The sequence below is a fragment of the Struthio camelus genome, chromosome 8, assembly GCF_040807025.1.
Source record: "Struthio camelus isolate bStrCam1 chromosome 8, bStrCam1.hap1, whole genome shotgun sequence".
In the NCBI taxonomy this organism is placed as follows: domain Eukaryota; kingdom Metazoa; phylum Chordata; class Aves; order Struthioniformes; family Struthionidae; genus Struthio; species Struthio camelus.
In genome coordinates this window covers 18,507,490-18,535,162 of record NC_090949.1, presented here as the reverse complement: position 1 = coordinate 18,535,162, position 27,673 = coordinate 18,507,490, and the positions used below count along the sequence as shown (strand labels likewise).

Below are 27,673 nucleotides of genomic sequence, written 5' to 3'. Positions count from 1 at the left end.
TCCATTTAGAATGCTATATGGTTACTTCTTTGTCTAAAAATAATATATATAAGCATATTATAAGGAAAAAAACCTTTCTCCATTAGTAGCACAATTATTTATTGCAAACTGACCAATCTTCCACAGAAACTTCCTGTGCTAGTTCTATATAGGGATTTCTAAACGCTCAATTACTCACTCTATCTACTCAATGTATTTGGGGAAAGGATCTGTGTGTGCGCACTTGGTGTGTGTGTGTGTAGTCTAGTCTTGTTCTTTTCCCCTTAATAAGTTTGCTTGCCTGCTTATTTCGGGAGATGTATTAGTGCAGGATAGGAATTGCTATCTGTTTTCTGACAGGGGTCTCCTGGGCCACTCTGCCCTTTTGGGACTCATAAAATAACCAGGTGCCAGATTTTTCTGTTGAATAGTTCTTGCTTTGCTTTAATCTGTGATGAAGATCTTGTTACAAAACAGAACTCTACTACCCTTGGAAGTTTTAAGGATTCCAAATAAAGGAACTGGAAAAATCTTGCTGAACATTCAGAATGACTTTTTCGTTTTTTTGTAGGAATTTGGAGTTCTTTACTGATTACAAATTGATTTAAATAACAATGGTGGAGGACTTTTTCTTATGGCAAATTAATCTTATGTGGCCACAGTTTCTTCCTGAAATGAGAAATAAAGTTGTGTTAATAGTAAGTTTGAAAATTGATATATGAAGTGAGATGGGGTAAGTATTTAGATTGACAAAGATTGATATAAAGTAAATCTTACCATGTTTTTGTCATATTTCTTAAATTTGAGAAGATTGCTCATCAGAAAGACCAAACAAAATGGCAGATATCAACAGAATACCATCTCAGTGGACGGTTGCAACAGGTGAAGAGAGAGTTAGAAGAGGCTCGAGATGCTGTTAGTAGTTTGCAGCAACAACTTCAGGTCAGAGATGAAATGGTTCGTGTGACAAGTGAAGAGCTGCTTGACAAGGTAAGTTGATTTAACAACCTGTCATACATAAAATATTTAAGGTAAGTTCTGCACAAAAAAACCAATCTTTTGTGTTCCGAGGATCTTTTACCAATAGTAATGAAGAAAGTGAAACTAATTATCCAATTCTGGTTTTATATTATTCTCTTTTACTTTGTGTTTTGTACTTAGTGAGAAACAAGAAACAGCTAAAGGAATTCATATAAATTTAGGCCCAGAAGGCCTAAAACATTAATCTTATGTAACTTCCTGTATATTACAGGACCACAGGTTTGGGTTTTTGGTTTTTTGATTTTTTTTAGTTTTTGCTATGCAAAAGAGTTAGACAGGAAGGACAATAGGAGGATTCTGTGTCATATAAGGGGTGGGTATGTCACTGCAATTCACTTCCAATTAATGTACATATAGCTGTGCATTTTATAGTTCACTGTTTTAAAGAATATATATTTTTGCACAAACACATACTTTTTTGTTGTGTATTAGTATTATTTTAAAATCCAGAAAGCTATGAGGAAGATGATGCATCTAATACATAGTATAAAAATAATTAGAAGTTAGTATAATAGCCTTTTGTTCATTAGCCTTAAGCTCATTATTTACTACCTGTAGATGTCTGTGTACTCTATAAATAGCATTCCCCTTAAAGAATAAGCACCTAGCTAAGAGTGAACAGGTACAATATAATGACTATTGTATGTATAATTAACAGGAGCCGTAGCATAAGGTGATATTGCCAGATATTAGAGTGAACCCTATCTAAGCATTATGAACCAGATTGTTTTCTGATGAAAATAACCTGGAAGATGCACTCTGAGTGCACTGAAGGAGTTTCAGCTACTAATGGTCAGTAGGTCTGCAGGACTAGATAAGCCGTTCTGAAGTAAAACCCCTGTAAAAGCACGTAGGATGGGCAACAGGTTCTCCTCACAAACTCGTTTACTTCACAGATCTGCTTCTGTTGTGTCATAGTATTGGCTGATGTAATCATAGCTGATATGGATCATACCCTAGAGAGACCTTTTTGTTGATCTCCAAACACTGTTGTTGTTTTGGGTTTTGTTTATTTTTTTTATTTGTAAAAGTGAACTGGCAAACAATTAAGTCCAGCATGTAAGCTTGGGTTTTTTTGTTTTTGTTTTCTAACCATGCCAAACCCCTAGAAATTAAAAATAAAAAACAGTAATGTGCTTGGCTGCATTTTTTTCCTCATATCATTGTAAATCCATAATAATTATATTCATATTAATGAGACTTTCCCCAATTTGTCCCAGTAGAAATCATAGACTATTTTTCCCTCTCTCATGACAGAAACACTTTGATACCGTTGATAGGGTTTTCATAAACATTTCCTGAATTGTTATAAACTGAAGTTGTTAGGAGCTTAACCACAGTAATCTAGTCAAATTTTATTGTAACCTTGAGTCTTGTAGAGGACAGTTCAAAAGACAATACTTCTTTAAATTGTACAACTGTTTAAAGGGATTTGTATAATATTTCTTATTGAATTGTTCTGCATAATGTTTTCCTGCTTAAGTGCTAGAGGTTAATATATGTTGAAAATTTTCTGAGCGATCCTGATTTTGGAAGAAAATTAATTTCAGTCACAAGAGCAGTAATCAAAATACTTTCAATCAAAATACTTGTAGCCTCGGTAACAGAATTTGAGAAAGAAACCATAGACTTGAGACCATCTGCAGCTAGTTTGCCTAATTTTTGTGAGAGAATTCTTCAAAATGAAAAGTAACATCAATACAAATGTATTTAGATTTGATAAATTCAGTAAAGAAGTTTAAAGGAAGATCCTGATCACAGATATTTTGTTTCAGGGGCAAGAATTGTGAGGGAAGGAATGTTTCCCACTGGACACACAGTAGCCCACAAAAGCTGTTGCTGGCAATGTAGCACTGCATTCAAGAGGAAATTTTAATATAGGAGAGTTGTAAATAATGATTGTATTTGTACGGATACAAATGCCAACCTTTTTATTTTTCCAAACATTTTTGAGATTATTGCCTTAATATAATCACTTTTTATTTTATTTTGGAGAAATAAAGTTTATTTTTAAATATCTTGAGTTGTAAGAATAAATTTCAGCTGTCGTCTTTACTAGGATTTTAATCCATGTACTTGTGTTTCATGTCTGACTTCTAATTAAGAGCACAATAATATTACCTTTTTTACATTTTTTGTTCTGGAATATTTTCTTTCTTTTTGTACACGTTCAATGTGCAGAAACAATATCTTATTAAAATTGACATGTATGGAAGATGTTCTAGGACACAGATTTGATCAAGACCATAAGCAGACCCTCTGGCAAAACTTGCTTGCTTCGCTCTAAGTGGTTTATTTCAGATGTAAAAGGATACAGGACAGGGCCAGAAAGCTTAATGTTGTTTTTCCTGAAGAGTCTGTATAAAAGCTACCGTTGGATAAAGTGGCATCATAACTACATGATCCAAAACATGTTTATTTCCAGCTTTCCAAATGTATTGCACATTCAGCTAATACAAATGTTTTGGCTGTGACCCCAGTCCTTAACATTTTATATTTACGAAAGAGTTAGAAACTGCTTAAATCTGAGTCTAATTAATGCAAACCTGATTTACATACATTAAACCATGTTATACATAATTCATAACATCATATTAGCAAAGCTATTTGACATAGAGCAAGAGGAACAGAAATGAATGCAGTGTAATTTAAGGATTAAGCCCGAATTATGTGTTTTGTATGTTAAGAGGGTATCTTGGGCAGCGAAACTAGCTGTGCAGGTGGAAGTGTGCCAAACTGCTCTGTAGTAGGTAGGTCACTTTCACTAGTTATGTAAACATGCTTCACAAGTGCAACTGGTCTACTTTAGGCAGTTATACAAAACTGGCCACGCATTTTGCTACCCTTGACAAGGTCAAGGTACGCTCATCTAAAGTATATGTTTCTGCAGTTTCGCATTATTTATTTTACCATTATGAAAACTATGATGTAGCAAAAAATAGTTTACTTATAAAAATAACTACATTGTATGTTTCAAGTCAAGCCATTTGTTTCTCTATGTAATACTAAATTCAAAACTTCAGAGTTAAGTTGGCCAGCGTAATAATTGAAAAATATTAAACTGCTTTGAGAAGTATTTTTTCCCCTTTAAACACATTAATTTGCCTTCAGGCTAGAAATCTGTGTACCAAATTTCAGACTGATCCTTTAGAGCAAAAACATATTTAAGCGCCTCAAACTAAGATTTCACGTGGAAAATGTAACCCATCCTTAATTACAGTTGCATCACAACACTAGCGGCATTCCACTAACGTTGCATAAAGCCTTGCTTGCCCCTCCTGAGTGCACTAAATATAAATGTGCATGAGCAGCAGAAGTATTTTTGCCTGATAACTGAATCAGCTAAATAATGTTTGTACTAAAATTGTTTATCTGGACATCACTTTCTCTGGTAAAGCCATTCGTCAAACCTGATAAATAAGTGGAATCATAATTACACTTTCTCATTAATTTTAGATGCTGTCTCATTATTTTGTTGCTTGCCTGAGAAATTAATGGTTCCACTTGTCACGCTGTCAAAGTATATATATTTGTTTGGAAAACAGGAATTTTTTTTTAACATTGTAACTGCAGTTAAGCAGTTCTGTGGAGTCCTGCTTTTCTTGAGTTACTCACCAATCCGCAGGTACAGAAACCCTGGCACACTGAGTTCATTCTTCTGAAATCTATTGCATTGACATGGGGTTATGGACTCTTGGAACATATTTTTCTGTGTGTAATTGATTGCACAGCAGTTTGCTGAATGCTATTCAGAAGGCTAATTGCATATTAAGATAATTCTTTTTCTGTAGCTCAAGATAGGTTATAAATTTCACAAAAGACTGATTTTCTCTGTGTTGTAGCATGTCTATGACTATTGAGTATTAAGGGTGAACTGCACCAAAGTGCCAGTCCAAATGCCCCCTCTTTAATTCAGAGTTTGTATCTGAAGCTTATGGAATATTTTCTGCAAAGCTGAAACATATCATGCTAATCTATCATGCCAGATATCATGCTAATTTGGGGGCGAGGGGAGGGAGGGCTTGTGTGTGTGTGTGTGTGTGTGTGTTTTTTGTTTTTATTTTCACAGCTTGTCAACTGGTGAATAGAACGTGTTCAGAGAGGTTTCGGTGGTTGTGAGGATGTAGCAAAGCTGGTCTGTTTGAGGTCTTCCTGGCTGTTCTCCACTGCTGATGTGCTTGCTTACTTTCACCTTTCTTGGATGGAAACAGGGACAAAAACAAACGTGAGCATCTGTCTAAATGACTTGTCTCTTTCTAAATCCACATCCTATTTTTCAATTTACTTTTTCTATAAAGCCTATCAGGATTTCTAGATGCAAACGTTTCTATAATAGTCAGTAAGACAGCTGGGAATAAATCCATGCAGTGTTCTGTTGCTCAGAAAAAAGAAGAGGGTGCTGTAAGCATAGGAAGCCTGAACACATTGACCAGAGGGATCATGTTCTGGGTGCGGTTTACTTCCCCTTTGCAAGACTGGAGGACTCAACACTACAGACTGATTGTAGTTGTGGGCAAGGCTTTCCCTGCCAGTAGCATGCAAATCAGTTATTCCACTATTAGAAAATATCCATGCAGTTTATGAATGTCTCATTTAATACAAAACTTTATTATAGCTATTCCATATTGATAATGCAGATTACAAGCTCATGCAGGAGCATCTGCTTCTGTTTTTGTCTAGATAGAGATTATCCCCTTAATCATGCAGTGTCCAGGTGTGCATTTTCAGATTTGTTGACTCAGGAAAGCTGGCAATAGCATTAAAGGCTGATGACATTATGCTGTTACTACATTTAGGCTGCTGTTCCTCTGAGCTGCAAGAACTCTTGCTTGTACCGCTCAGTGAAAAGAATGGCAAAAAGAAATGTCCTCATTACGGGTTGTTCCTCAGGAATTGGACTGGCTTTAGCTGTAAAAATGGCAAGAGATGAACAGAAAAGATTTAAAGGTAATGTTTCTGTTATTTGTCTTTATAGAAAGGTATTCAAAGTAGACACTTTTTTTTCAGCGATTTAACAGAGGTGATTGTATTTGGTCTAGTGACTCCTTTCTTGTTAGTTGCCCCTTTTCCCAAGAAGATACAATGCAATAACAATACACTGTTTTCTGTAAGCATATGTTACGTCTGTAACTGTATTGAGGCTGAATACCTACTTAAAGTGAATCAATTACAAAAAAAGGACAGTAGTATAAAAACAAATAATTGAAAACGTCTGCAGTATATGCATTGGATATACATTGAGAGCTCTAGCTAGCTTTGCTGGATGCTACTAAAACCTTTGTTGAACAAAATGTATGCGCCAGTTTCTGGACAAAGAGATGGATTTAGGAAAAAGGTTCTTAAACTTGCGGGTTTTTTGCCTTAAAGCACACTTCATTATTCCAGTGCTGCATAGGCAAATGAGGCAGAGCAAAAGGGGTGGGACTTACTTGTCTGCCCCAAAATAGGATGTTTGCTATGACAGAAAATGGATGACAAGGCGAATACAGCATGTGTGGAAATTCAGTTCCTCACAGTTATTCTCACTCTGTTTTACTGAGAAGAGATTGGACACAGATTCATAGTTGTCAGGGTAATTAGGTCAGAATAATGACAAAGCTAATTTCTATTTTGATAAGTAACTTACAGAAGTAAACACTTTCACATCCGGAGGAAGCAGCTGTCTTCCACTTTTTCATAAAATTACAGTTGCTCTGCTAAACATGTTCACTATCATTTAAAAAAAACACATATAGAATCTGAAATCTATTTTTAGATACCTAAAAATGACTTAGCAGCCTAACTTTGGCACCCATCATCAAACGTTTTGGTGACAGCATTATCCCTATACGCTAACAGTTCTACATTGTACATAGTGGTTTAATTCTCCTGTATATTTCTTGGTGGTTTCAGAACCAGATTCTGGGAAATCAGTGACAGTATTTATATGTTGAAAATATATTCTTTCTACTTTCAGGTTTTATTTGGGTGATATTGCTGGTACTTAAGATATAGATGTGAAAGCAATATTCTTTAATGCTACTCAGTAAGACGACCTTTTGTGTGGCAGTATTTCTGGTAACTGTTGCTCCTGGGATGTTGCAGTGTATGCCACGATGCGCAACCTGGCCAAGAAAGAGGCGCTTGAGGAGGCTGTAGGTGGCAGGCTGGGCAAAACCCTGGAAATTAAACAGCTGGATGTCTGCGATGAACAGTCCATTAAAACTTGTGTGAATAGTATCCCTGACAGAAGGATTGATGTCTTAGGCAAGTATTGGATATGTTGGCTATGAACTGACATCAGTTTTCTGTTTAAAATTTTCTCATATACTCTGGAGAAGTTTCATTAGTGTAATTTTTAGATGATCTAAGTAATAGCATTTACATAGTGTATTTGAATATTCAAGATTCTTAAAGCTTATGCAGACATGAGTGGGTTAAATCTCACCATGCTGCTGTGAAGTAGGGAAATTTGTTTCCTCTGTTTGTTTACAAAGGAGAAATGAGGTTACAGAAAAGAAGTTTTCTGGGTAAGGTGATACAGTTTTTTAGTAAGTCTAAATCCCCGTCTTCATATACAAGACTGTTTCTGCCCTTTAGATGAAGCACAGCCCTATTTACTAAGAAAGCAATAGCAATAGATCCCTACAGTAAGCAAGCAATGGCTTATGGGAATTAGCAAGTAAAAGAATAAATGCAAAGAAAGGAAGGGTATTCCGAATTTGTATTGACAGTTACAGTTGTATTTTACACATCGTTTAGCAAGAAATGTTTTCATACCACTTTGGTAAAAATAAACGCTAATATCTTAGTAAGATGGAAGTTGCTTACCCCATCAATGATTAAATCTCATCTAAGAGAATCATGGATCTGCCTTAATTTTGATAAATCACTAAAGCAGTGATTAACAAGATTCTTCTGCAAATTGGATTATACTCTAATCTGACACGCTACTTTCATTGCAGAATGCCTGTTCTGTCAACCATTCCCCGCTTATAAATATCTAGAAGACAAATGAACACTTTTTGGTGGCAAAACTGATTTAAGTCCCTCCCCCCTCCCCCCCCCCCCCCCCCCGAAGATGAGAATATAAAAAAATGATCAGAAAGCAGACCAGAACATGGCCATTTGGAATAAACTGAAAACTTCTGTTCATTCCTACGGGCATTGACTGTAGCCTCTAACTCTTAATACTGAATTGTAAACAAATGTAGTTCATTCTTTGCTCATTTCCCTGTAATTCTTTTGTAACTTAAGGAAAAAGGACTAATCGGAAATAAACCAGATAAGAGCTAAATAGTTAATAGTTTAAATTGTATTAACACCATAATTTAAAATTAAAAAAAGTCAATTATATTTGCAAAGCTTTACTAACAGAATAACTCCTCTTTTTTATTTTAATTATTTATTTCTCTCTCTCTCATTTTACTCTGAAATGCTTTCCAGTAAAAACTGCAAGTTAATATTTATGGAGGTTTTTGCTGTCATGTCTTCCATTTTGTGCAGTTAGCAATGCTGGAATGGGACTCATTGGACCTATTGAATGTCAGACCATAGAGGAAATGAAAACTGTGATGGATACCAACTTCTTTGGACTGGTTCGACTCCTGAAGGAGATTTTACCTGATATGAAGAAGAGAAAGAGCGGGCATATAGTTATAATAAGCAGTGTTATGGGAATACAAGGCAAAGTTTTTTTTGTTTGTTTTAAACTAAGAGTTCAGTATTCAAAATCTAAAGCTTACTTCTTTTCACCTGAAAAAACGTAAGAACTAGCCTATCAAACTATTGCGCTCTGTAATGCTCCAGTTCCAACCATGAGAAGTACAGCACTTAGATCTGATTTTTTTAATGTATCTTAGTAGCGTTTTACTATGCAACTACTCTCGAGACATTTTAACAACAAAACTTGCAGAGTGGATTGTCTTTTTTGTCATGGGAATAAGGCTATCAGTTTTTAATCTAAACACAATTATTAGAGATTCTCTGGAAAACAGGACTTAACAGTATTATTTTTCGCTTTCCTGTTGGGAAAGATTATGGAGAAAAGGCAAACGAGTTTATTACACTTTGCACAAAGATATGTGATATAATCTGATCATGTCCTGGACAACTCTATCACCTTTTTTTACAAGTTTTCCCTCTCATAAAGCTCTGCAGTGTCTAATTTATCAACAAGTAACCAGGCTCCTACTCTTGCTTTCCAACCAGTGTAACCCTATTTGTTCCCATTGATTACTGTAACTGCAAGGATCTTGCCTGGATGAATCTGGTGAGCAGGAGTTCCAGGTCAAATTGCAAGAGTTGTTATAGTTTAATACAGTATTTACTCTCCATCTAAGTGGATTGATGTCCTGCTTTTTCAAAGTCCCTCAGATGCAAGCTGGATCTCTTGTATTATCTTATCCCCTGCATTGCACTCAGCTTCTGTGTTTCTCTACAGCCTATTAAAGTCTTGCTGATGAATAATGCAGATGGTATTGTATGTATAGACACCTTCGTACATTAGGCTAAAAAATATTTAGTATAATTCAAAAAGACCCCAGCATCAACTAGGAGGGGGAAAAGACCTCGTCAAGTACCCTTTTCTAGAATAAGTAATTTTGAGTTCACGTGACAAAAATCAGCAATATTTAATATTGCTAGAACTAGCTCACTAGATTGACATAAACAAGGATTTTTTTATGTTTTCCCAGCAAGACTGTAGAAATTTGGGGAAAATACAAGTGGTTCTTAAACTAAAAGATTAGTATAACAAAGAACTACAATATAAGTATGTCGCATACAATCACATTCTCTGGATGTTTTGTTTGTGCCATCAGGTATCTTATTTAATGATGTTTATGCTGCGTCTAAGTTTGCTGTGGAAGGATTCTGCGAAAGCTTAGCTATACAGGCACTCAAGTTTAAGCTCCAGTAAGTATGGATCCACAGATGTGAACTATATTTTAGTTTTAAAATGTATTCAGAGCTAGCAAACAAATGTTTTAAGCTTGCTACTGTCTAGGAGAAACAAACTGAGGAACCCATGGCAACTGTACACCACAAATGGCACAGAAATGTTCTCATCCTTCAAATGAAACAAACCCTTAAAAAGGCTTAGATGCTAACGAAGCATGTTATCTTGAATAGCGTAAGGCTGTTTAGCTTTGAACAAAATAGAGGTCAATGTACTTCTTAAAAATACCGATTCTTGCATACGATACCATTTGAATAGAATTATAATACCAACCTGTAATACTTTCCTTTAGAAAGGATAAGAGTCTTTATTTCTTAGACAATCCAAAGATTAAAAAGTTCAAGGGCATCATAACAGAGAGAATGCAGTGGAAATTCATCAGAAGGGCACACAGACTGAGATAACCCCTAGGGGCTGGAGGTAAAAGGAAGGCAAGGAACAATTTAGTGTTGCAGCGTAGTATTTTCTTACTGTTTAAGACAGTATTTAAGAGAATGGTCCAGTCGGTGGCCTGTGGGATTTAGGTGTCTGATTTGTCACCTATACATTCACATTGGCATATTACAGGATGAAACTTTGCTGCTACTTTGTATGTGTGAAGTCCAACAATTGTTAAACATCCAGTGCACCTGTGTATGCCGGAGCATTTAGCCCTTGTGCTGTGGGAGAAGAGACAGCTGCTTTCACGTGATTCCAGAGACAAAGCTGCATCCAAATGGGCGTTTTGCACCCAGCTCTGAAAAGTCATGATGTAATGATATACAGGGTATGATAGAATTTATAAGATTTCAAGACTCTGAGATACAGAGGAAAGGAGGTAAACAAACAAAACGTGGTGCCCAGCAAGTAGAATGGAAAAAGTCCAAGGCCCAGTGAGGAGACTGACAGCTTAAATGATTATATTACGCAAGCGAAAAGGCTGTAATTCCAGCAGCAGCTGGAATTCTGCTGTCAAGGTCAGTAGCTTCTAAGGTTAGTAGTTCTAAAGAAGAGCCTGAGCAGAAGTCATCTCTACGAAAAAGTCCTATCCAAAAGAGTTGTTTCATAAGCATGGTGGCTGGAGGTAAGTACTACCTGAGAGTAGAAATGGAAAACAGTTGGTCAGTAAGTGTACGTATTTCAGTGATTTGCTATAATACATTACTGATCAAAATCTGATTTTCCAGATATCTGGTAAGGCAGCAGCCAAAATCTGTCCATCCACAGCAAAAATCTCCATATTGTATTTTATATAATTTTATAGAGTGCTCTGCAATTATGTAACGCTGAAGGCTTGACAAAGAAAATCTATTTGGGCAGTTTCCTTCCCCCCCCCTCCCTCCCTCACCTTTTTTTTTTCATTTACTTTGAGTATTATCATGTGAAAGCTATGGTAAAGAAATCTATGTAGGATTTTGTCCGGAAAGTAATGAATTTTGTAATCATCCTTAAATTGCTTTTCTTAATCTTTGAGGAGATCTCATGGCTTAATCATCCTCAGATTCCACAGTTGTTAGACAGCAGGTAACAACTGCACTCAGTTCTGCCACAAACTAAGTTAGAACGCTTCCCAGAAATTAAATTATCCTTTTTTTCTACATCTACACGCGGATGGGTAAGAGCTGCAGGCCAGAAATGTGGTATGGATCACCATTACAGAGTGTACCATTCAATATTGCTTGCTAACGGGTACTGTAACTATTCAATATCCTTTAAGAAGGATAGCTGCATGTATTTCCCATGCAGAAGACTCTATAACCAGTGTATCTTTGCTCTTTGAACAGGTTAAGTCTGATTGAACCCGGCCCAGTGGTCACAGAGTTTGAAAGAAAAGTTTTTGAAGATGGAATGAAAATGGATCTTTCAGCTGCAGACAAGGAAACAGCTGAGATGTTTACTAACATTTACCTTAAAAATTACAAACAAATTTTCCAGAGCCTGGGGCAAAGTGCTGAGGATGTTGCAGAGGTAACTCATCAACAATTCTCTTTTTTTTTTTTGGGGGGGGGGGGGGCGAGGGGATGTGTGTGTTGTAATTTAAGAATTACCAAAGAGTTTAAAAGACAGTTGTGAAACCGGTAAGGTACAATAAAGGATATAGTTTCCGTTGTTTGAGGCTTTCTGCAGGAAGCAAAGTCTGGAAAGTTGGGGGAGAGAACAATGACTTCAGGTGCTGGCTGCTAAGGGATAGCTTGGGTGTCAGCTGAAGCTTCCTGGGTCTTGTTGCAAAGTGCACCATTCTCACCCTTTTCCAGTGAACTGTAAAAGGAGGTATCTATCTATTGAGGGCCTACATGGATAATCTTGAAGGACTACTCAGTACACTTAGGTGTAAGGTGTCATCACCATAGTCTAGATGAACAGAAATAGGATTAAGAAGAAATAAGAAGTTTTTCTTTTGGCTTAAAATTGTTCTAAGAAACAATTCTAATTAAATTCTAATTAAATTTCATACAGGGTTTTACACAACTCTAAAATTTATTCTCCCACTCTTCCTCTGCCTAACTTATCAAAATAATAATTTAAAAAAATGATTTTCAAAGTTCTTTAACGATTTACTTTCTCGTTCTTGACAGCATACAGTAAAGATAATTCTTGCAGAGAATCCGCCTTTTCGCCATCAGACCAACACCTTGTATACTCCGATGACAACTCTGAAGTATGCAGATCCAAATGGAGATCTACCCATTGATACATTCTACAAAATGGTTTTTCATCATGACAAAGTCTTCAGCGCGAGTCTTAACTTTATCAAACTGCTAAGGTGGAGAAGTAGAAAGAGCTTTGACCTGGGAAAACCCTCACAATAAATGCCAGTTTATTCTGTGTACATCTGAATAATTTGTTCTAGCTACTGATAACACAGTATGTTGTTATTAAAATGTATTTGCTCTGTAATTGTTAAAAAGGCAATCAAGATGTTTGTTTGAGCTTAGCTAAGATATTCAGCTCAGTTTATTTATCTTGAACTTTACAGTTTCCAGACTCTTGAAAGTAAAATCTTCTACAGGTTTGGTCAGTTTAGCTCTTGCCTTTTACAGAGATCAGTTTTTGTGGAAATGTGAACATTAATTGACATTTATGTATTAAATACTAATCTGATCCCCTTCACTTACTAGACTATAACATAACCTGAGATGTGTACTGCATGTAAATTATGGATAGATTCTCAAATCATAAAATTATTTTATCCTTCTGCTTACTAGTATGGTAACTCCTCAATCACAGTAGCATCACACTTCCAGAAATCAGGACTAACTGCAGAATATACAAGAAAAATACTCGTCAATCCTTTAAAAAGTGCAACTAGAGTATTTTAATATTATTTTTACATATATATATATATATATCACGTTATGAATACTTGCTTTATAGGCAGTGGTTACTTGCTGACTACAACTAGTGGACAATAACATTTTTTTTCAATTGCTTCTTACCTTGTTGTATTTCCTGCAAAAACAGAACCTTATCACTAAAAACTAATGTGAATCCGTTCCCTTCCTTGGGCAATTTCGACGTTAAAAACACTGGAGTGGCTTTGCTTCCCCTTTTAAAAGGAAAATTACACGAAACTCGCTACGGCAGCAGGAGCCGTCCTCGGCGGCTGTCCTTTCCCCAAGCCCCCCTAAGAAGTACCGTAAGCAGGAGGTGCAGGTCCTTCCCTTTCCCTTCTCTTCCCCCTAGCGCCGCAACTCGACTCAGACCAGGCCAGCAGCCTAGTTTCAACCGCGGCTGGCCCGGCGCGGCCCTCCGCGCTGCCGCCGGGCGTGACGGAGCGCCGCCGGCCACGCGCGGCAGCCCGCGGCCCCGGCAGGGCCGCGCCACGCAGCAGCCGCCCCCGCGCCGGGCTCACGCCCCGCTCGTAGCGCCGCCCCCCGCTCCCAGGCGGCCCGGCCCCTCCCGCCGTGCGGCGCCGCCGCCCGCCCCCTTCCGGCGGTCGCGGCGAGGGGCGGGGCGGGGCCAGGCGGCGGCGGCGGAAGCTTGACCCGGCTTCCGGCGGAAGCGCCGTGGCTGGCAGGTCGAGCCCGTGCTCAGCCCGCGCCGCCGCCGCCGCCGCCGGCCGGGGGAGCCGCCGTGCCCCGCCGCGCCGCGCCGCCCCGCCGATTTGGCCGCTCCGCTGCCCTCCGCGCGGGTCATAAGGCGGCGGCGCCGGCGCCCCGAAGGATGTGGCGGAGGCGGCAGTGGCAGGCGCCGCGGCCGAGGGAGCCCTGAGCCCGGGGCAGCGCTCGCCCGCTCCGCGCACCGGCCCGCGACCCCGCCCGTCCGTCCGCGCCGCGGCCGCGCCGCGCCTCGCACCCCCCTCCCTCCCCCCCCGCCGCCGCCCCGCCCCGGAGCCCCGCGCGGCGGCCGAGGGGGAGCGGTGAGCGCGGGAGCGCAGCGCCCCTCGGGGAGCGAGCGGCAGCCGGCATGGCCTCGTCCTCGGGCAACGACGACGACCTCACCATCCCGCGGGCGGCCATCAACAAGATGATCAAGGAGACGCTGCCCAACGTGCGCGTGGCCAACGACGCCCGGGAGCTGGTGGTGAACTGCTGCACCGAGTTCATCCACCTCATCTCCTCCGAGGCCAACGAGATCTGCAACAAGTCGGAGAAGAAAACCATCTCCCCCGAGCACGTCATTCAAGGCAAGTTCCCGCCGGCCCCGGAGCCGCCTGTCGTCCTGCCGCGGCGGGCGGGCGGGCGCGGAGGGAGAGCGCGGGCGCCGCCGCCGCCGCCGCCGGGGCGGGCTGTGCGCGGGGCTGCCGCTCGCCCTGCGCCTCTGCGGCCGGAGCGCGGCCTCGGCCCTCCCGGCGGCCGCGAGGCGAGGCCGGCTCCTTAGAGCCGGAGACCGCCTGGGGAGCCTGCGCTTCTGAGACGTCTTTCTGGCTGGAGACTCCCAAAAGGGCTAGGTCGGGGCAGGTGGCGGGGGCGGTGCGGAGCCCGGTCTTCAGTCCAGTCTCTTTGCCTGGGTCACGTAAGGAGCAAAACACACCTACGGGGCTGCCCGCGCAGCTGGATGGCTCAAGAATCGAGGGTTCCTACCCGCTCTAGGAAGCGTTTGGACGTGACATATGCTACTGCATCTTTTTCTGCTGTTGACTTGCACTTCCTCTTGCTGAATAAAAAGAGAGTTCCCTCATTCGTTTTTCTTTAAATTCTTCCACAAACAGGAAGACTTTTTTTAACCTTATGCTGAAATCTCGAGTGGGCTTCTTCTGTCCAGTTTCATTCGTATCTGGTTTCATTCGCTTTGCTGCTTAAGCAAAGGTTGTCGATATCCATGTCTGCTGCAAACAAATGGGTAGCAATGATATTGAAGGTGGCCAAAGTGCTTCATTGTGCTGCCTGGTAGAGCTGTTAAGAGTAGTATTTGCAGTAGAGCTCTTTCCAGGGCTGCAAAGGTATCGGGTTAATGGGAAAACGATATATTTTTTGTATGCTTTGTTTTTGTAACAGGCTAATAGATTCTCTACTTAAACCAAACAAAAAAAAAAGCCCAAAATCAGATTCCTTTGTGTTATGCCAGCTTGCTCACCAGAAGCGTTTCAGTAGCTGACTGGATTTTGAACAACAGAAGAAAATACTATATATGAGCTTTAATGTTGAACGTTAAAAGCATGCATTTTAAAATTGGTAACAGGAAGTTCAGAAAAGCAGCTCAATTACAGAAGTTCAGGATGTAAAGGGTGAAACTTTTGCTTACGCGTGGAAATATACTTGTGATATGAAGCTTCTTAATACATAGAAAGTTTCTTCACGTGATCACCAAAAGATTTGAGCTCAGTCCTTCACATAAGACTAGAGATGGTCTTTAAGGTTCAGGACAATAAATAGTTCACTTAAAGTATTTTTCTGCCCATTAGTAGTGGTTCTTGGAAAACTTTCGCTTGTTGCTATCCTAGGGTTAGTCTGGATTTTTGAAAACAAATGACACTTTTTTGATAGGATATCCAAAACTGTAAGAGTAAGTAGAAGTTGAAATCTTAGGACGGTGCATATATCATCATGAGATGGTCCCCAAGCAAATATTTTGTCTATGCCTCCTTCTATGTCTTTTTATCATCAGATTCCAGGGTTAAAAAAAGGTTAGTTTCAAATTAGATCTGTCCATTTTAGTCACATTTTTACCAAATAAAGCTTGGAGGTGTATCCTTTTTATGATACTCCAGAGGAGGAAGGAGTTGTTCTTGGATTTACTCTTGTCCTTATCTTTAAGGATGTGCAGGTGCTATTCACTTCTTCCAGACAGTGGTCAGTTAGCAGATGATCTCTCTGTGGAGTGTGAGGATTTAGATCAGTCATTTTGGAACTGCTGAGGTTATGTGTATATAGCCATAGCATTTCAGCATATTTGTAATTAGGTCTTCATACATCCTAGATGTTTGCTAGTTTGAATACCTCTTGGCATGGTTTTGCCACAGTGATGCTAACAAATTCAGTAATACACAAATACGTTGTTGTCTTATGGTCATCTAGATATCTTAGTCCTTTCAATTGCTTAAACTAGCTTATTTAGAAGTAAAAGGAGGCTAAGGTATGTCACGTCACACCTGGTCCAGTCTAAATAGCAGCTGCTGTCAAAAGCAGCCTTGTTCTGTGCCCTCCCTGGAGCTGGATCTAGCAATCACACAGCCGCGGGGTGAGCTGGGGCAGTTGGAATTGGGAGGGTGCATAGTTTTCTATCAGGTGAGCTTGTTGATCTGACTCTTGCAGACATGCAGTTACTAAATTGAGTGCAACGGGCAGGGAAGGCGTTTCACTGGGAAGGAGGATGAGGAAAGAAGGTAGATCTGCTCCTTTTGGTGACACCCTGCAGTTAGACTGTGGTGGAGGTAATGTGAAACTGCAGTTTGTCACTGTAGGCAACAGTGGTGCATAAGTCACTTGCTCCTTCGCTGTGCTAGCGAAAACGATTGTGTGACCATGTGGTGAACTAGAGCCTTCTTCCTTGCTGGGCTGTGTTCAGGGGGAGGAATTCCCTGCCCCGTCTCACTGTGTGGTAGCACAAACACTTGCCCTGCACAGTGCTGTGAACCAACATAGGGAAAGGACAGCAATGGCTGCTTGCATCCCATGAGAGATCTGATTTGGTAGATGCGCTCAGACTATGCCAAATGCTCAGCAATAGCAACAAAACGCAAAGCAGCTTCCCTGGAGAATGCCCAAAACTCCAAGGCAATGTAACAGTCTAAGTGGAGATCGTCTCCATGTCTGCTGTGGAATCGCACTGTTGGGAATCCAATTGTGGGTGCAGGCCTCTAGTTAAAAAAATAATAATAAAAAACAATTCTGCCCTGGAGTAGAAAATAGCGCAGTCTAGTGGAGTTAAAAGATTTTCCTTTGTGAAGAAGCAGTATTTTATGAGGAATTAGTCTTTCATTGACTTCTGAAAATGAGGAGATGTTGAATCACCATTTTTCTGAAGTTGGTTACTTGGTGTACATGAAGGTGTACAGTAAGGTAGGCTGTGAATTGATGGGAAATCCTATAGCATCTCCTCACAAACTGTTAGGATATTGATACTGTTTACTTTAGCATTTAATGCAAAAAATTGTTAAGGTTTTGAATCTCACTTTGGAAGTTATTTTCCTTTGAAAGGGAAGTAAAAGGTAAAAATGTCAGATGTGCGTGACCTGGCTGTATTAAAAACAAACGTAGAACTAATTGTACTACGCTAATTAATCGGAGATCTGCCCCTTAAGTCCTTAAGAAGGGAGGAAACTGGAGAAATAACAATTGTGATGTTAGTGTTTGTAAATTGAAAAGTTTCCTTTTATCCTTGAATATGCTGTGTTTTGGGATTCAGTTGTTTAAATGTGATGTAATCATCCTAATCTCCGTAAGACACTAAACTTTAAGCAATCTGAATAGACCTGTAGATTTAAGAGTCTCTAGAAGAAGTAGAAAGGTTCTGAATTTTGGCGGGGCAGTAGTTCTGCTAAAATAATACCCTCTTATCCCACGTTTTAGCACCATGCTTTTGTAAAGCGATTTGTATTCTTTCCATGCATGCATTCTGTAAAGCCTTGGTGTGTTTCAGAAAGATTTAAAAATCTATTGCCTATAATCTGTTGCGTTGTTTAAAATTTCTATAAAACCATTTTGCTGTTCACTTCAGACTAGGCAGTTCTTCATACTCTGATGCAGCAAATTGCCAAACGTAGTCACCGTGAATGTTCTTTTGATGAACATCTATCTTTGTGCTGTGATGGTTTGTCTTAGTGAAGTTAGTCTTGTAGGGCTCTTAATTTTATATGTTTTAAAAATATGAATTACGACTTGGAATAGTTTAATGTATATATTAAAATTTTAAAATGCAGTGAGCTCTTACATGTTTTGGAGGCATTTATAGGCCTCTTAGCCAACCAGTTCTGCACCATGAAACATATATTTGCCTTCTGTCTGCTGAGGTCATGTTAAACAAGTTCTTGAAGGATTTTGGTGATCCTGTGGAAATTGTGGACTAATTTTTTGTTTGTTTCTGGTATCTGGATAGGCTGAGGCTGAACTGGTATACTGTATTAAAGTCATTTTTATTCTCTCTACATTAGTATCCTTTAATTTTTCTTAAAAATAGGCATTATATACATTCATTTTCCAAATAAATTATGGAGTGCAAGTCCTGCATGGTTAGACAACTGCACTGTGCTGTTGAAGACAATGCATTAATTGTCCCTTGAGTACAGGTTGGAAACTGAAAACTCACAGAATGCCTTTGGGTTAATGTTTAGGTGTATGGTACAAAGGCATGCCTCCTTACTTATGGGCGGGAAAAGATTGCTTACAAAATTAATGTCAGGATCTAGTATGAATTAGCGTAAATAAGAGTTGGGTTCTAACAAGTTATTGATAATGATTGTTATTGTGTAGTTTGTTCTAGTGCTATTTCTGGAATACCTTGTTACTTGAGGTTGAAGTAAGATCTATCCTTCTGTAAAGAGAACTGTAATTTATATAAATACTGGAGGTATACTAGCTGTTGTAATAAGGTGAGACTTGTTTCTAATAAAATTGATGTTTATGTAATATTTCTAGCATATTCTGTAATAGCTTCCATTTTGAGGGGGTGGGTTTATGGAAATAAATAGGTGACTCAAGAAACAGTGTGCCTTTTGTCACTTGCTCTACTCCTTTTAAATCCTTTACCTTAATTTTCCGTTCTTGAAAAGACTATTGTAGGAAATAGCTGCTTCTTGGATTTTTTTTTTTTTCTCCAGTGAAAGTGTAGGAATTTTTTTACCAAACACATTTACGTGTGGAGCTAAATAAAAAGGTTTCTCTCTAGAATATATGATCTATCTATATATATTTATATATGATCTTTTTAACTTTTTGACATTTGAAATATGAGTTTAGATATTAAGAAATGAATGTGAAAATTGATAGTTCTAAGGTAATAATCCATTATTTCTGACTTAATGAAAGATCTGCTATCCCTTCCCACGCATCATATTTCTGCTCTGTTATAATGGGTACTACTTTCTATTGAAAACGTGCAACAAAACTGGAAAGATAGAATCCCCAAGAGATTAAAGGTGAACAGTTAGGACAGGAAGTACTTCTTGACTGTATAATTCCTGCTTGATTCTGATATGTAGAATATGGGGGAAAGAGGTCCTCAGAGAATAATGCTTACCCCTTTAGGGAAGGTATGAACCGTATCTGAATCTCCTGAACTATCTTCAAGTGCAGACTACGTTGGTTGTGCTTGACTACCTTTAATTTTTCTAGCCTGATAATATGAACTCTTAAATGGCATAGGAGAAGATACAGGGAAAAATAGCTGTTAGATCTTTATGAAAACAGTGTTTCATCAGCTTATGAAAGGAAAATACTCACACTGACAACTTTTCTTTCTTTTTTTTTTTCCTTAAGAACAACTCTTTTGAATGAACACGTTGATATCTACTATCAAAAGTCTTATAAAAGATGAAAAATGTCTTTTCTTTCTTTCTTTCTTTCTAGCACTAGAAAGTTTGGGTTTTGGATCCTATATCAGTGAAGTAAAAGAAGTCTTACAAGAATGCAAAACAGTAGCACTAAAGAGAAGAAAGGCCAGTTCACGCTTGGAAAATCTCGGCATTCCAGAAGAAGAGCTTCTAAGGCAGCAACAGGAGTTATTTGCAAAAGTAAGTGAGGCAATACTGGTATTGATGAGGTTGGAATAATTAATACTGTAGCTCTAGCGCCACAAAAACCATGTGCAAGCCTCTAGAAGTATGCTGTTCCTTGTAGATCGCTATGGCTTGTAAGATGCTATTGACCTTGGCCTGTTTGAATAAGGGAAAGTAAAGACAATAAATAAGATGTTAGTTCATGTTACTTCTGTGATTTGGGACATAGGACTTTGATACAAACATGTAACTTATTCTCTACTTTTTAAAAACTTTTTTTTTCCTCCAGATACTAAGGCAGGTATTTCCATTCTTTTGTAGAGAATACATTAAGAATTACGTGGCTTAGGAGATACAGGAATGACAGCTGGTATTTTAGGAAATTTCCAATGTTAATACATTAAAAAGTAGAAATATCTTTTCTGTTTCTGGCCATAAATGCACAAATATTTTCTTAGCGTTTGAAATAAGTGTTTAATTGTTGAGACTTTCTAATTTGTCCATTTTCTTCTTCCTTTACTCTTGGTAAGAATCTGATTGAACTAATTCATAAATTTTAAGGAGGTGATTACTTGCAAGACACACACACGTGCAGTCCTTAATGTCCACCATTTTTCCCCTCCACAGGTTTCCCAGATAGTTTGCAAACAACTCCAAGTTTAAATTATGACAAGCCAATTTCACTTATGTTCCTATACCATCTTTCCCTCTCTTATTTTCAAACTAAGAGAAAAAGATAATTCTCTAAGCTAAGCGATGTGAACATAATCTCCTTTGTTTTTCCTCTCGTCCAGGGCATGAACCTTTCAATTTGCTTACTTTAATTTCTGCAAACGCCTTGCCTCTGGCTTTACTATTCTTATATCTTGCCAGAACACTAGTAACTATTTTTCATATTATGAGATGCCACTTATGTTAATCTGAAGTGCATGATGAATTTTAGGACAGTTTAAGTTTCAGCATTCCACATGGCCTTTGTCAGGCTGTAGGGGTTTAGTAATGTCAAATTAAAGTATGCTTAACTGCTGTCTGCCTGTGCTGGCATTCAAAAGACCAGCATGGCTCCTTCTGAAGTAAGGGTTAGATTTACAAGCAACAGTTTGATACCTGTTTTTTTCTTAATTTTTATTCAAATAAGTAAACACGGTATACAAAATAAAAAGCAGCAAAAAGGTATGTTGAGGAAATACTAGTTCTTGAGTAAAATAATAATTAAAAAATATCCAAGCAATTACTGCCTTACATAAGCCACATTTTATCTGAAGAATGTCCTCTAGGAGTATGTTTCTTGGTGGTGGTTGTTTTTTAATTTTATAATACTGTGTGTTAATGTCTGTAAATTAGGGCAATGCATACCAGCTTGACTTTTAAAATTATTCTTTGCTAACATGCGAAATCTTTGTTTAGAATCTAAGGTGGCAGTCTCATTTTCAAAAATATCAGTTATGATATGCTGTTGGAAAAGGTAGTTTAATTATTCTTAAACAAATATGCACTCAAATAAATATTTTCATGTACTTCATCTTTGTAGTGTTCCAGAGCATGATGCTAATGCTGACTGCTTGAATGGTAAAAGTAATTGCTCTGGTTTTAAAATATTTTCCTGTTAATAGTGTTAATGCTTAACACCTATAGCTTGGAGGATTGTAAATACTTGAAGTCAGTGGAACGGCACGTCCCAATGTTAATGCATGTCCATAGGTGTCTATACAAGATAAAGGCCTTTGCAGATTTTTTGAGGCTTCCTCGTTATGGATTGCAGGTAAAGTTCATTTGTGAAACAGCCTGAGCAATTAAAGAATAAGCTTACCAGATCCTGACAAAGGTTCTTGGCCAGTACAACCCAATGGAATTTCTTTCTTTTCCCTGTTTTGCCAAATGGCTGAGAAAGTGATGTAGTTATAAATATGTCAGTTAGGGTAGGCATGGACAAAATGATCTACGCAGCGTAAAGTGCTGAGCCTCTTATTCTTGGTGCATGTGTGTGCATCACCTTGTTGAGTGTACAGTAAAGTTAAATTGATTGGAGCAAGGTCAGTAGGGAGCCCTGTTGTTATCTGTTGTGTGATAAATATTTATGCCCCTGCTGTATGGGCACAGATGCTGTTGTCTTCCTTCATTTAAAACTTCAATGTTTTAAAAAATCGTTTTCAAACCTTTGTAATTTGCTACCACTTGAAGTTTGAAAATACTGAAAAGTCCTCACTGAGAAGAGATTTCTACTCCTGTAAAAGTTTATTCTTTTTCTGCTAGAACAGACCAAGGAATTGTAATTCTTCTTAGAATGTGGGAAGACGCCCTATTTTTTCACTTACACTAAGTAGATAAGCTATTTTTTGATCACTTTCCAAAATATCATCTTTAGCATCTTGAAGTATGGAAAACTGCCTAATTTGTAGATGCTTTTGGTGGGGGGGGGGGGAGGGGAAGAAAAATTCAGTGAGTGAAATAGGGTTGGAAAGGAAATGATTGTAATCTTAATGATGACCTGCAAAAGGAGAAAAGTAAAATATCAGAAGAATTTTAATTTCAAAGAAGTCTTTCTAATGCTTACACACAACAAAAAATGAAGTTATAACTGTTCCTGAACAGAATTGACTAGAGTACTGTTGAAATAATAGTGTCTGCTGAAAAACAAGTGAAAATTCGCAGTAGAAAAATGAGTGGGCACCTCGCTGAACTATTTGAAATGTTTTGCTAGCACCTTTCATACCTTTTATTAAAGGGCTGTACCATTCTCAACAAAGACATTCTCAATTTGCACATCCTCATTTGAAACTTAGCAAAAGAAGACTCGACTTTTCTGATGTTCTTATAATAGCATGTTTGTGGAGTACAACTGGAGGACAGCACACTTGTTAGTTCTAGTATTTGTATTGTAATCAACAAAGCAAGCTTGTTCTCATCTCTAAACTGATTGAATTTATGATCCCCTAAAGTTGAAGCTTAAACTTTCCATTGCTTTGCCTCACTTAATTTTTCCATTAGGAAGTGATTCTGCATGGTCCTTACAATGGAACATAAGTACAGTAGCTCCTGCCTCTTGTTGCTGTAAATGTAAATGCTTCAAATGGTAGCCTCTTTGGGGTACAGTAGAAGAAATTTTGTCAATAGCAAGAAAGAAAAAGGGCTATATCAAAAAGTTGCTCATATTCTAGATTAGAGAGAAGATAGCTAAACATCTTGGTACAAATTGTTAAGGTATGTACAATTAATAAAAACTATACAAAACAATGTATTGGAAACTGCAGCTGCAAATAAAATTACTTTTAAAGCTAAGGTGCTCTAGAGATTCTTCACAAGTTATTGAAAGACTGTAACGTTGAATTCGTGTCTTTAGGCTAGACAACAGCAAGCAGAACTGGCGCAGCAGGAATGGCTACAGATGCAACAAGCAGCTCAACAAGCACAGCTTGCTGCTGCCTCAGCCAGTGCATCCAATCAGGCAGGATCCTCTCAGGATGAAGATGATGAAGATGATATTTGAAATTCACCAGCTGAGTTTCTGTCTTCACTAAGAAGTATTTTTCCTGCACAATGAAAACAGTGAAATGAATGCTTACCTGTAATTTTGTACGCATCATGGACTGGCAATTGGTATTCTAGGGGTGTCTGCTGTTATGTGCTGTACATGTATAAACTGTCTTTTTTTGAACTCTTGAAGATTTAAGGTTCGGTATCATATCAACTTTGGATTTTTAATGGTGTATATGGAAATTTTAGATAGCAGTGCATCATTTATTTGATCAATAAACAGTGTTACAATAAACAACAAGTTTATAAAAATATAGTAAGATTTATACAAAAAGCTCTCAATCCACATTTGCATTTCTTCCCTTTTAACTAAACTATAAAATCTTACTTAGAATTTTTAATTGTTTTTTGGGGGAGTGGTACAGTAGACATAATCTGTTACTGGGGAAAAAGGCAGAGTTCAGTACAGTAGAGTCTGAATTCTTAGTTCTTTTTAAAATGAGGATGTAAATGGCAATAAATATTATATATGCTCAAATACCACACTTGTTACAAATTTGAAAATGATACATTTTCACCAAGCTAGGAAAAGGTATGTTTAATAGGAGTTGTACAAATTCAGTCATTTTTTGTATAGGGGTGAAAAAAGTAAACCCGTGGTTTTATTATGACATCCATTGAAAGTCCTAACTAACTGAATATTTCATTTCAAAGACTGCCCAGTTTGGAGGACTAATTATTCTTATTATTTCACTCCAATTTAATGTTAACTGTTGTTGATGGTATTTCTTGCGTAGTCCAGATATATTCCTATTGTTGAAATGTAAAGCTGGAACTTGATGAAACAGAGTTGCTTTAGTTCCGCTGATGTTACTGGGAATGATTAAGTGTTCAAGCCTACAAAGGCAAAAGCTGAAGCTAAGAGCATGCTTACAGTAAAAGAGGAATTTTATTTAACCTTGATTAGTCAATGCTAACATTTTCCAGACTAGGTTGCCACTGGATTACTAAGATACCTTGTTGAAAGATAGCATTTTCTTCATTCAAATTGGTTTATAGGTATGTGCAGGTTTTGGATAAACTATTCCCCAAGAGTGATCAGCAATACATGGAACGGAAGTGATGTAGTGGTCCTTTTGATAGTTGATTTGAAAATTCTGTTGATTAATGGATGAGCAGCTGTTCTTTGTGTTGAAATAAAGCACAGTAGTGTCCATTACTGAGTTTTAATGTGTTACTTGAAGTAATATTGGCATATCTTCTGGTACACTAATCTGAGCAGAATAGAAAAGCCACTTGCATACTGCTGTAGATGATCCAATATCTATAATAATGTGGGTTGCTTTTTTAACTTATATCCTCAGCAAGTTGCTCTAGTTGGAATTCTTAGGGAGGGCTGCAGCGGTCTGTTTACATAATGATGCAAACAGAAAGTGAGGGGCTCATTTTTAGGTAAAGATCTGAACAAGGTACAATTGGCATATTTTCAGATCTCGGTCACATAGTGACTTTTGATTTAAATTTGAGATACATTAAGTTAACGTATTGAATAAATGTGAACGCTTCCTTAAACGCATTCATGCAGTGAAAACTCAAAAAAGATTTGTTTGTTAAATGCTTAAGTTTTTTTTAAAAAAAAATAAAATAAATCATGGCTACTACATGAAATACGTTAGGCAAGATTTGACTAAGGAAGTGGCTTTCTGTAAAGGTTTAAGTACCAAAGGTAGAAAATCTAGTCTAGTGAAACAATGTTAATGTGCAGTGTTGGCTTTTCTAATTTGTACTGTAACACCTTCACACTTTCTATTTTAAATGAGTCTTTTCCTTTTAAATAAACAATATTAGATATACTTTCACGCCTTTTTTTTTTTTCTGATGCAGAATTCAGGTTAACATTTTACTGCATCTGGTATGTATGGTGTAATATGTTTGGATCCTTGTGACCTTTCTTTTGGACATTCTTGTGCTTTTTTCATATGCTGTATTCTTCAAGCAATAAACTTCTGATGTGTTTTTATAAAATTGCTTTTATATTTAATGAATAGTCTGTCTTCTTCATTGCATTTATAATGTTATAAAGAAGAAATTTAAGACTATTTAAACTCTACTGTCATTTTCACCTACTGAATGCTTGCGACCAAAGTCTTTGCAACGTGGGCGCTGTTGGATGGCATTGCTGTTCGCTAGGGTTGTTACATATTTGCAGACAGTATTTCTGGGGTTGTCCTGTTCTCTTTGCTCTTGGGAAGTGCATTTTGCTTACATGCATTTTTATAAACTAAACTTTTTAACCTGATCTTCTTGACTCTTGAAAAGTTAGACAAAAACCCTGAGGCCTACTGTTAAAACTGAAAGTTTTTTTAAAGTGAAAGACCAAAGGCAGAGTTTGGGGAAATAAGAATCTGTATTAGTCTCCTAATGTGAACTAATTTCACATAGCATCAGTCGTCTTTTTGTTGTTGTTGGGGTTATTTTTGTTATAATCAGTAAACTTTGGACTATACTTATTCAACGATTCCAGTTTAAGTGTGGAAAAATAAGCTCTACCAGTTGGGGGGGGAAAAATCAGCTTCACTGGTCTCTCAACAAACTAAGCCTTTTGTAATACTTTTCCTTTCCTGATGCTTCCATGTACTGGCTATTCAGTGAAGACAGTATTTCTGGAGTTATGGTACTTCTCATTTTTGGTATACCAGATATGTATAGTGTAAAGTTTGGTTAGTGAACTGTATCAGTATTTTGTCTCAGAAGAAATGTGTATAAGGATGTGTCTGTTTCTTATACGAGGAGTTTTATTAGATTTTGTGGATTTTCCGTAATCAATCTGACAGTCTGTTTCAGAGTGCCTCTACTGTTAAGTGACTTTCTTGCAAAAGCCTTCTCTTCTGCTTCTTCAATAAAGCGTATGTCTGCATGACATTGTCGATAATGAATAATTTGTATTTACCACACTGAAGTACTTTTTAAGGAAGAGTCTTAAGGATTCTAAATATCCACTACTGAAAACGGTATTTGAATTTTACTTCTTAAATGTGATTAGTTGCAAGTTTGATATTGAAACACTAAAAGGGAATTTCTGCAAGAATGGAAAAAGTCTCTGAAAGCCACTATTATAAATGATGCTCTTTGTTTGTTGGTTTTTTTTTTTGTAAAAGTATCTCCATTAAGAAAGACTGTGTGTAATACCTATGTTGATGTCGTCATAATTTTGAAGCATAGAGCCAGATTAGGGACATAACGTTACTTGATCTGATTGTGGACCAGCAAAACTCAATTACATCTAAACCAAAGCACGTTATGATCACGTTATTCAGTGATCTTCAACATGTATGTCTGCATTTAGTTATGAAAATAGCTTCATAATGTTGGATTGTGTTTCTATATAAACTATGTACAAAACAATGAAAGGACTGTAATATGAACAAGTACTTAAGAATGCCGCGGTTAAACTGGCTAATTAGCAGTAGGTTTGCTTTCTGTATTGTACTACTAACCTATCTAAAATGAAAAACTTTTATTTTGTAGCCCACTCAGTGGGACACTTGCTGATGTTAAGATGGATTTTGCTCACAGATGAATTAGACTGCCTAGTTCTTTGATTGTTAGGACTTGCTATAAGTCCTTTTCAGTTGTATGCGTTCTCTGACTAGAGTAAACATTGAGTGTTCCTGGTATAACTCAATGACAGAAAGGAGCCTTATTGAGGCTTAGCTATAGGCCTTTTAAAATTTGCTGGCAGTCAGGAGTGATAGGTTCATCTTCAAAAGATGCTTTTTGCACTTAGTTTAATTTTGTTATTAAAATGACTATTTCTCTTTTCAGTTCCAAGCCAAAATAGCTATGGAAATGAGATTAATTTTGCTGAGAATTTAATAGTGGCATCGGAAGGAGTTATCCTGGGCCTTGGGTACATGGAGCAACAAGTTCGCTAGAACTGTACACTGCTGGAAAGAAACAAATCCAGGGGATGCCTGAATTGGAGGTGTTTTTGTTCGGTGGTACTTTGCCATAGTGCAACTGATCTGATATTCAGGGAGCGGAGGTTTTGCAGCAAAGGGTCAGCGAATCCAACTGGATAAGCCAGAGCCTGTACTTCAGTCATTCACACATCCAATAGAGTATGTATTCTGCCATATGGATGAGCCTTGTAGAAACTTGAATAA

At 38.1% G+C, this 27,673-nt stretch overlaps 3 protein-coding genes and 1 long non-coding RNA gene across 6 annotated transcripts in view; 3 read left to right on the top strand and 1 right to left on the bottom strand.

The window, feature by feature from the left end:
- Positions 1–2,931, top strand: part of CCDC18 (coiled-coil domain containing 18) — a 30,063-nt gene extending 27,132 nt beyond the window's left edge. For both annotated transcript variants that reach the window (XM_068952444.1, XM_068952443.1), the window contains exons 27-28: positions 790–969; positions 2,796–2,931. In XM_068952444.1, coding sequence (XP_068808545.1) covers positions 790–969; positions 2,796–2,810 — 195 coding nt within the window. In that variant the 3' untranslated portion in view covers positions 2,811–2,931. The remainder of the gene's footprint in view (positions 1–789; positions 970–2,795) is intronic.
- A 2,182-nt stretch (positions 2,932–5,113) lies between these two features.
- Positions 5,114–13,132, top strand: LOC104149063 (retinol dehydrogenase 8). 2 transcript variants are annotated; one of them, XM_009682513.2, is made up of 7 exons: positions 5,114–5,245; positions 5,817–5,967; positions 7,105–7,266; positions 8,506–8,685; positions 9,822–9,915; positions 11,722–11,905; positions 12,514–13,132. In XM_009682513.2, the coding sequence occupies exons 1-7, from the start codon at positions 5,222–5,224 to the stop codon at positions 12,745–12,747; spliced, it is 1,029 nt and encodes a 342-aa protein (XP_009680808.1). In that variant the 5' UTR covers positions 5,114–5,221; the 3' UTR covers positions 12,748–13,132. The 2 variants fall into 2 exon arrangements, with proteins under 2 accessions (XP_009680808.1, XP_009680809.1); XM_009682514.2 differs by having other exon boundaries at positions 5,129–5,245; positions 5,911–5,967.
- Positions 8,504–13,733, bottom strand: LOC138068017 (uncharacterized). Its single transcript, XR_011142534.1, has 2 exons — positions 13,574–13,733; positions 8,504–10,372 (listed from the first exon to the last, which is right to left on the bottom strand). It is a non-coding gene; the product is annotated as an uncharacterized lncRNA (long non-coding RNA).
- Positions 13,734–13,951: 218 nt separating this feature from the next.
- On the top strand, positions 13,952–25,548 carry DR1 (down-regulator of transcription 1). The gene is made up of 3 exons (XM_068952463.1): positions 13,952–14,564; positions 19,885–20,048; positions 23,374–25,548. Exons 1-3 carry the CDS (start codon positions 14,345–14,347, stop codon positions 23,518–23,520), a joined length of 531 nt encoding a protein of 176 aa, XP_068808564.1. The 5' UTR covers positions 13,952–14,344; the 3' UTR covers positions 23,521–25,548.
- Positions 25,549–27,673: the final 2,125 nt, after the last annotated feature.

Excerpts from the sequence above, each read along its gene's own strand:
- LOC104149063 (XM_009682513.2), top strand. The coding sequence starts at position 5,222 with ATGGAAACAGGGACAAAAACAAAC. Across the intron at positions 5,246-5,816 it reads AAACAGGGACAAAAACAAAC|GCTGCTGTTCCTCTGAGCTG; the intron begins GTGAGCATCTGT and ends TACTACATTTAG. Across the intron at positions 5,968-7,104 it reads TGAACAGAAAAGATTTAAAG|TGTATGCCACGATGCGCAAC; the intron begins GTAATGTTTCTG and ends GGGATGTTGCAG.
- DR1 (XM_068952463.1), top strand. The coding sequence starts at position 14,345 with ATGGCCTCGTCCTCGGGCAACGACGACGACCTCACCATCCCGCGGGCG. Across the intron at positions 14,565-19,884 it reads CCCCGAGCACGTCATTCAAG|CACTAGAAAGTTTGGGTTTT; the intron begins GCAAGTTCCCGC and ends CTTTCTTTCTAG. Across the intron at positions 20,049-23,373 it reads AACAGGAGTTATTTGCAAAA|GCTAGACAACAGCAAGCAGA; the intron begins GTAAGTGAGGCA and ends TCGTGTCTTTAG.